Below are 9,929 nucleotides of genomic sequence, written 5' to 3'. Positions count from 1 at the left end.
AATAAACATGAACTGAAATCTACATGTTACTAAAATAACTCTACTAGCTCCACCAGTTTTAAATCCCAGATAAAATAAAATTTAAAAAAACATGCCAACATCTAATTACATTGCTGTGACCATGCATCAGTCGGGCGTCTGGGGTGTGACGGGAGATAAGAGGCGATCTGATAGAGCTCAGCACTGATGCTTTAATTGAGCGTCTCGTCCTGAGTCAGACTTGAGCAGATGATGGTGGAGATTGTGAAGCGGGGACAGACATTATTAAAGTCATAGAGACAAGAACAGCCCCTGAGCGAGACGTGGATTCAAACATCTCATTGCATGCTTTCACATGAGAAACACAAAACTACTGCAGGGTGTCAAACTACATTGCACCTAATTTCACACACATCAAGCGCTCAACGGGTTTTTCCAATTGCCAGCATCAATAATGATGAGTCTAGAATGGGGGAAGTAACATTAAAAATTACTAGAACTAAAGAGAACTAAACTAAACTAGAACTAAAGAATTAACAATGAAATTTAAGTTTGGTTCCAAACTTAAAATTGTTTTGCTTCATAACATGTCCTCTTCCAGACAAGTGCAAATAATATATATATACAAATGTAAGTATCCGACATAAATTGCAGTAATAAGGTTCAACAAGATTTATTAGTATAACAAAATATGGAAGTGTAAAATAATCTACATTTTATACACAAGACTTTTATCCAAAGTGACTCATACTGCATTGAAGATATATTTATATATATTTATCACTTCATGCATTTCTGGGGAATCGAACCTATGACCTTTGCAAGTACTATCATTCACTCCATCAGAGCTATAAATGTAAAAGTTTCAAGATGTTTTTTTTTTTTTGCATTTTTACTTTTTACAAAACTTTCAAACAATTCGGTCAAAGCTACATTTGAAGCGTATTACAAGAAAATATCTCTGGTTAGAAATTACAGAATTTCTTTGAATTTGAATTCATTTCCATTTTCTCACATTCGAATTTCAACTGTAATTTTATGTTTTTTTCATTACCTAAAATTCCAAATTCAATTTCAAAGTAACTGATCCTTAGGGAGTCATTTTCCCGGTTAACTGATGAGATTTCACGGTGGATGGAGCTGTCAGGGCGAAACACAAGAAACAGAATCAAAGTCAAATAAATAAATAAAATGAATTGAAATGTACACATATCTTCTCTTCATAGAGAAGCACTGAAACAAACCCTTGGCTCACAGGAGAGCAATGACATCCAGAGGAACGTCCAGAGAAATTAGTTAATTCCGTTCATTCACATTGAGCGAATAATGACCGAACCTGCACTTCTGACCAACACCAGAAACACAGATGGCAGCGGCTAATGGAATAATGCAGTTTATCAATCAAAGATCTTCCTCACGCATACATGATTAACTTGCCTGATCGTTAAGCCATTAACGAGGACTGAAGTGCATTTATGTGAATGACAGAGACTCTAGCTTAAGATTTAAAAACAGAAACTGAATTATTTATGCTTTTAATCTTTGATTTGCTCGCGGCCATCATGCAGCATCACTTTCCATTCAGCGGATCACAGATTATAATACTGAATCATGTGAGAAAAAAAGAAAATGCATCATGACATTATTCTATCTATCTATCTCTCTCTCTCACACACACACACACACACACACACACACACACACACACACACAGCTGTTCCCGCAGTGACGGACATAAGCAGTCATGCAACTGGATTTCACTGTGTTTCTTCATGCTGTGTTAAAGAGTGCTGTACAGATCCACTGCCGGGAGAAACAGAGCCAAAGGGGAAAGGAGTAAAAATACACACACATAAATACACACACACACACACACACAGCGAGAGAGCGAGAGCGAGAGAGAAACCCTCACAGCAGCATTAATCACTGGTCTGTGAAAGAAGCTCCATTGAGCAGCTCATTGCCGGAGGTTCAACACAACAGTTACTTTTCTACAGATATTACACTGAGTACAGAAACAGAGAGAGAGAGAGAGAGAGAGAGAGACAGACAGAGAGAGAGAGACAGAGACAGAGAGAGAGAGAGAGAGAGAGACAGACAGAGAGAGAGAGACAGAGAGAGAGAGACAGAGAGAGAGAGAGAGACAGAGAGAGAGAGAGAGAGAGACAGACAGAGAGAGAGAGACAGAGAGAGAGAGAGAGAGAGAGACAGACAGAGAGAGAGAGAGACAGAGAGAGAGAGAGAGAGAGAGAGAGAGAGAGAGAGAGAAAGGATAGGGCGGGGGAATGAGTTTGTGTCCTTGTAGATATCAGATGACATAATCATCCCTCTGTTAATAACATATTTTATTTTAAACTCTCTCCATCTCTCCAGTTCCCTCATCGCCCTTTCTCTCTCCTTGTCTTTCTCCTGTGTGCGTGTGTGTGTGTGTGTGTGTGTGTGTGTGTGTGTGTGTGTGTGTGTGTGTGTGTGTGTTTGACCCATCTGGCTGTCATAATTCACTCACACGTAAACTCAATCAGTTAACTAGTACTAGTGCTAGTAGTGAACTTCTCAAACCTCATATACTTACAGTGGGGCTCGAAAGTTTGGGCACCCCTTGCGGAATCTGTGAAAATGTGAGTAATTTTCAAAAAATAAGAGAGATCATACTAAATGCGTGTTATTTTTTATTTAGTACTGTCCTGAGTAAGATATTGTACATAAAAGATGTTAACATTTAGTCCACAAGACAAAAAAAATGCTGAAATTATTAAAATAACCCCACTCAAAAGTTTGGGAACCCTTGGTTCTTAATACTGTGTGCTGTTACCTGATGATCCACGACTGTCTTTCTGTTTTCTGATGGTTGTGCATGAGTCCAATGTGCAAATAAGACAAATTTGGCCATCTTCATCATGTTCAAAAGTTTTCACCTTTCACCAAATCTTAATGCATCTTGTTTCCTTCTGGAGCATCAGTGAATGTTTGAATCTTTTTTAATAATTGTGTTGGAGTGACTCAATTGTCCTTAGTGTGAAAAGATGTATCTCAAAATCAGTTTAACTGTTCAGAACAAACAAGGGACTCATGCACAACCATCAGAAAACAGCAAATTACAAAATGGGTAGCTTAGCTTGGCCAGTTAGACAATTTGCAAGAACACATTACTGTTGCCACAACCTTCTATATTGATATCCTAAAATAAACAAAATATCGTTGTACGAAAACTTCAATTTTATAATCAATTTATCAAGTTTTACGAATAAAGCTATACCTTCAGCTCAGGGAAGTTCTGAGGTGAAAAAAAAACATTTACCAGGGATGAATTTATGAAGGAAATTAATGCAGAAGGAAAGGCATCTTTAGTGCACTTGATTATCCTATACACAGTTCTCAGAGATTTTAACAGCCCAGTTCGCCAATGAAATTGTGTCAAATCAATTAAATCCATCACTTTACTGACCCCAGCACTTAAACATTGTGTGATGAAGCAAAACAAACTAGATGGTAGTTTTATATGGGAAGTAAAAAACAAAGGTTCTGAAATCCCATAGTGCACATCTTGAAAGATGTAAATATTTCCATCTCTTATTCCCCTGGTCACAGGGAAATGCCTAGTTAACGGCCCATTAATCCATAGCATACTGTAAATGTCACTGTACAGAAGCTTGACAACAGAAATAAATTGTGTACCAAAAGCTTCCAAGGTTTAAACAAATAATGATGGTCCATCTTATCGAAAGCTTTTTCCTGGAAATCCAATGTCCATCCAGTTTGTGTCTTTGTGAAACTGTAATAATGTCTCTAATGAGAAAAAGATTATCAAAAATTATACATTTAGGGACACTGAATCACTGATCTTGATGGATTACATTTTTCATATATTTTGTAAGTCTATTACATCTTTTAATTTTAAAATCAACACATATCAGTGACACTTGAATCTCTTTTTTTTATCAATGTGCAATCAACTGCACTCCGACAGCTCAGTGTAAGTTTCCCTTGATTAAAACTATCCAGAAAGACTGCATACAAGTCCTCCCCAATCAAATTCAAGATAATACGATACAATTCCACTGAAAGACCGTCTAGACCAGGTGATTTCCCAGGGCTCAGATAATGGTCTCTCCATAAATCAACAGAATCATGATAATCAATTAAATTTTTTACATTTCTGCAGAACTGGCTGACTACGTCTTGTATTATTTTTTCTAAAAATCTGTCATACGAGCACAAACTGACAGTCACCACTTATAAAATATTACTAAATATTGTAGTAACGTAATTTTCTGTAAATTTGCTTTGTAACGATTTGTATTGTAAAAAGCGCTATACAAATAAACTTGAATTTAATTGAATTGAATACTATCAAAATATTATTCTGTGGGCACTGTGACAAAGCACCAGACAATTTTTTTTAAATATCTTACACTTGTGTCCAACATTTGGACAAATACATTAAAAAAAGAAAACCCTATTTGTCCAACCATAACATTACTTTATAACAGAAATTTTGCTTTTCTGTAAGACTTGCTTAGTTTAAAAGTAGACATGTCAAAGTTCCTATAAATATATCTCTCATGTTTCTTCATTGAGTATTTGTTGAGTTACAGTTCATTTTAATGACATGTTTCTAAATGAAGATCACCGCAGACCAAGGCGGCAGACAGTGCAACCTCATTGTTTTCTTAAGTTTGTAAATGCATAAGTTTTATTGTTATTATGTGTGTATACAAATAGAAGTAGACCCTTTACAGATTCGATTGATGTATTGCTCTTATCTGTAAGAGCAAAACTGAGAGTGTAATTTAAAGTTATTTTTGGTGTTATCAGGAGAAAATGCCACAAAACGCTTATTCTATCTATCAACATCCTCATTGATCCTGGAACAACATTCCAATCAACCAATCAGAATTGAGGGATACTTTACAGGAAATATCTGTTTAGGCTTAAGATTGGGGTAGGTGTTTCTACACCCTTGTTATAATCAGCTATCATTTCACACTGATTTTAAGAATAAATTATGGGTAGGGTTAGGTTTAGGGGTAGGGATTGAGTTAAGTCTATATTTTTGGACAGTAATGTTGATCCAGGATGTTTTTTTTTTGCCATTATTATTTAAAGGCAATCATTCTGCAGAACGATTAAGTTCAGTCACATTAGTACAAGCCTCATCATTCATTGAACATACCAGATTTGTATGGCCATACTTCCCACAACCAAAACACCTCATTGATTCAGTACTGATAAAAATTCTTTACCCAGCAAAGTAGTTTTCGCCAAGGTATTCAAAGATTGAAATTCAGCATGCAGGATCATGAAAGTCTGACATCTAAATGACATCACATGTTTGATCTCTTGATTTTTTAATCCTGAAGGGATCATTTTAATTGGCCCCACTGGTTTATCATAGCATCCTAACAAATGCTCGAATGAATCATTGGTGATGAATGCTGATGTGAGTTCTGCTCTAAGAAAGCTTCTGCCAAAAACACATTAGCAACTACAGGAGAAATCTACATAAATAACAGCAGCGATGTTCCAGTAACTTCTCAGTAAACACACACACTGCCTGTTGAGATCTAGATCTGATGAAGGCTCTGGTTCAGTCAGAAGCCCAGGAAGGATCTGAGCTGCTTGTTCATGTACTCCAGACTTCCTCCTGCTGCTGCTGGATTATTGTTCTGTGTTTATATCCCTGCTTGTTTTTCGGAGTGAGGTCCTGCGTGGCTTTTGTTCATTTTAGCGTGCGTGCCAGACAGTATGGAAACACCCTTGTCTGACGTCTCCAGATTCACGTTTTCACCTGAGAGTTAAACCAACCACTGCATCTCCTGCCAAAACTTAGAAAGAGAGTTCCCTGAAACTTCAAGGTCTGTGCATGAAATAATCTGTTTATGATTTCAAATGTACACCTTTAAAAAAATATGAAGTCACTGCCATGAAATCACTTCATTTTGAAAGCTGTTCACCTTGAATTGCACTGACTTTCTGTGCTTCTCTTTCTCATCTGAATGGAGGTTTGATTAAGAGCAATCTGTCGAATCACTCGCTTTATTAATGAATAACAAGATTTCAAAAGTTGCTTTTTCCTTCCTTTGTTCCTTCAAGTACAAAAAGCAAAATATACAACAGGAAAAACCACAGAACACATTAACACTAACAAGTTTTTTTAGTTCAAGGAGACAAAGAAAAAATGGAGATTAAACATCAGAAATTAATTTAAGAAATATGAACATGAACTAGTCTAATATATATATATATATATGTATACACACACACACACACACACACAATTTGAAAATTTTGGTTGAAGCCTTTATATGTAATGCATCTAAAAAATAATTTTGTATGTTTGTGTGTATATAATTAATTATTTAAATCAAAGCATAACTTTTATAATGCTAAATTGAGCACACAATTATTTGCTGTTGTTTTTAGAATTTAATGCAAATAAAATAAGCGGTTGAGTTGAAGCAATCAGAAATGATGATTGTGTTCACAGCAAGAACCATTCATAGAAATCATCTAGTAATGAGCGGGTGTGTGATTAAGAAATAAAAAGATACAAAAATGACTGGTATGGTGAAACTGCTTAAAGATCACACACACACACACACACACACACACACACACACACACAGAGAGAGAACTGTGGTGAACCATAGTCATTATCCAGAGATAACATGATACTGACCACAAAACACAAGAGAGTTTGCAAAACTGTGTTCATAATCACACAGAATTAAAGCAATGAATCAAAGAAAACCAGTCAAACGCTTTCTGTCTCCCACACACACACACACACACACCATCTTTCTCTGATCATATCTTTCATTTTGTCCTCTTTTGTATACTGTGAACATATTTTCTGAAGCTGTAAATAAACAGATTATTGATCTACATTTTACAAGAAAATACTATTTCAGTTTTCTGCTTCAAAATATCGTGTTTAATTCAGTGTCCCTTGCCGTTTCTCTGCATTTTTTTGTGAAATCTACTAGCAATTTTCTGAGTGAAAATAGTTTCTATATCACATTTCTTTCCATGTCATACATCAAAGATATATATTTTCAAATATATTTCAAAATATACAAAAATGGCAAAAATATTTGTAATTTTTTATTATATAATATTAGTATATATTTTTAATATATTTTAAAAATAGAAATATTTATTCCATTTTAAGAAACACTTACAAAAATACATATTATAATACATAAAAACATTAAAAATTATTAGTTCATTATAATTCTATAATCCTATATTTCGTAATGATATGTCATATATAGTGTTATTTTAGTATCACTGAGACACTATTATAGTTTTTGTTAATACTTTGAATTTATTTCTATGTTTTCTGCTTTCATGTTCATTTTAGTTAAAGTTTTTGTAAATTTAAATTGTGTTCTTGTCATGTTTATTAGTTTTTTTCTATTTAAGTTGAATTTGTTTTAGTATATCAAGTTAAACTAAGTGAAAATGAGAAAATGCACACACACACACACACACGGCCTGATTCATGAACAGATACAGAAATGATCCACATCAATGCCGGAAAATGCCACTTCGGATCACAAACCATCTGCTGAATAATCAGACAACAAGAGCTTGACCAAACACAGCCAACATCAATAACCCACACTGATCTATCTGCTCGTTTGATTAAATCATCCACACGTCTGTGCAAACTGCACAAGAAGCTGCACATCAGCCCTTAAATAGTTTAGATAACCACACAAAAATACTATATAAGAACATTTAGTTTTTGCTGTGCAGATGCAGTACAGACTCAAATGCATGTACAGGACAGGCTTTATGCAATTCAATGTATAATTAGCAATGCACACAGTTGATAGTGCAATGAATCATCACAGTAATTACATTACAGCTGAGAGGTGACGAAGGAATCGAAATGCAGATATGAATGCAACAGGGCTGAACGCACACGCACTGCTTCACATGATCGCATTTGCTGCAGGCTGAAGGACGTTCAGATCGTGCACCACAGACGCTCAGAGAGCCGATACTGCGCTATATCAACGGCCAGAGAAAGGAAGAACAAGAGAAAATAACAAGTAATTACATCCCATGAGATGTACGGACGAAACCGCGGAGGATATGAAGGTCTGAGACGGAGCCGGCAGAAATAACATGATGAAAAACAAGAGCAAAAGGTGATGATGAAGAACCTTTTCCACATCATCTGCTCCTCCTTTGGTCTCTCTCTCTCTCTGTGTATAATGAGATTTGTGATCAGAACAATAGTGGAAAGACACACATTCGCTTACTAGACAAATCTGTCAGTGTCTGTGTGTATTTGTGTGTGTGTGTGTGTTGTGGCTGCCTTTTCTGGGTCATTTAAAGTCCTCTTGCTACTCACAGACGGACAGAAATACAAAAAAAAACAAAGATGAAGAATCACCTGCTCATCTGGCCCACATGCTCATCAAATTACTAATATGCAAAGTCTGTGTTTGTGTTTTACAGCCACTCAGCAAAGCATCATTCCTCCAGTCTTCAGTGTCACATGATCTTCAGAAATCATGAAAATATGATTTACTGCTCAAGAAACATTTCTGATTATTATCAATGTTGAACACAGTTCAATATTTATTTGGAAACTGTGATACATTATGATTTAAAAATTTGGCATAAACAACAAAAAAAGAAAGACACTAATACTTATATTTATCAAAGAGGCATTAAACTGATCAAAAGTGACAGTAAAGACATTTATAATGTTCCAATAGATTTCAATTGCAAATAAATGCTGTTCTTTTGAACTTTCTGTTAAACACTAATAATAATCAGAAATATTTCTTGAGCAGTAAATCATCATATTATCATGATTTCTGAAGATCATGTGACACTGAAGACTGGAGGAATGATGCTGAAAATACAGCGGAGCATCACAGAAATAAATTACACTTTAACACAGATTCACACAGTTTACATTCTAATAATATTATACTATTTTATGCTGTATTTTTTATCAAATAAAAGCAGTGAGAACTCACATAAAATAATAAACATATAACAAATCTCAACAGCACACACACAGAATGAATTGGTGTATTGATCTCCACCAAAAGAATGAGTGACATTTTGCTGTGTGCGCATTTGTTCATATTACACAATCTCTGAACTAAGACAACCGACGAGCAGAAAACAGAGTGAGACGAGATGGGGAACGAGTGAGAGAGGAAGACGAAGAGTGATGAAGGTCAGTCGTGATGTAATTTCACCTGTCTGGTCTCTCACTTTCATTAATGACATTTAAATAGAAATACATTCATTATAAACAAAAGGCATTCAGAGTTCAACTATGTATAATCAGTGTCAGCTCTTAACGAGGGTGTGGTGACTGGGCGGAGCCAGATCTCACAAAGTTAATGAGTTAATTAGACAGCTTCTGATCTACAGACATGAAAAACATGACATACAAATGGACGTATGATCAGAGACACACACCTCGAAGAAAACTACTGAAGCAGAGAAGTGTGTGTGTGTGTGTGTGTGTGTGTGTGTGTGTGTGTGTGTGTGTGTGTGTGTGTGTGTGTGTGATAGAGTGTCATACCTGTACTGCATCGCGGTGTGTGTCTCTGAGCTGAGCGTGCCGTTGCATTGGTTTCTCTGGTGCTCTGATACACACTCAGCGCTGTTAAATGAGAAGAACAGCGTGATGCAGAGAGAGAGAGACTTGCGCCACCACTGAACCAGAGTAAAGGGCGAGAGACCAAACGAAAAGAGACCTCAGAGGACGCCTTCTTAAACGCAGCTGTCACACACACACACACACACACACACAAAGAGACAGCTGACAGCAGCAGTTCTCCTCTCATTCTCACTTTCTGTCTCTGTTAAGATGCAAATGCAGCACATCTGCGCTGTGTGTGTGTGTGTGTGTGTGTGTGTGTGTGTGTGTGTGTGTGTGTGTGTGTGTGTGTGTGTGTTCTGACAGTAGA

At 36.1% G+C, this 9,929-nt stretch overlaps 1 protein-coding gene across 1 annotated transcript in view; it reads right to left on the bottom strand.

The window, feature by feature from the left end:
* Positions 1–9,677, bottom strand: part of LOC132123332 (cGMP-dependent 3',5'-cyclic phosphodiesterase-like) — a 95,597-nt gene extending 85,920 nt beyond the window's left edge. The window contains exon 1 of the mRNA XM_059533884.1: positions 9,542–9,677. Within this exon, the coding sequence (XP_059389867.1) occupies positions 9,542–9,589 (48 nt within the window). The 5' untranslated portion in view covers positions 9,590–9,677. The remainder of the gene's footprint in view (positions 1–9,541) is intronic.
* Positions 9,678–9,929: the final 252 nt, after the last annotated feature.

Source organism: Carassius carassius, chromosome 41, assembly GCF_963082965.1.
Source record: "Carassius carassius chromosome 41, fCarCar2.1, whole genome shotgun sequence".
Classification (NCBI taxonomy): Eukaryota; Metazoa; Chordata; class Actinopteri; order Cypriniformes; family Cyprinidae; genus Carassius; species Carassius carassius.
The sequence above is the reverse complement of the archived record's forward strand: the minus strand, read 5'-3'. Positions and strand labels throughout refer to the sequence as shown.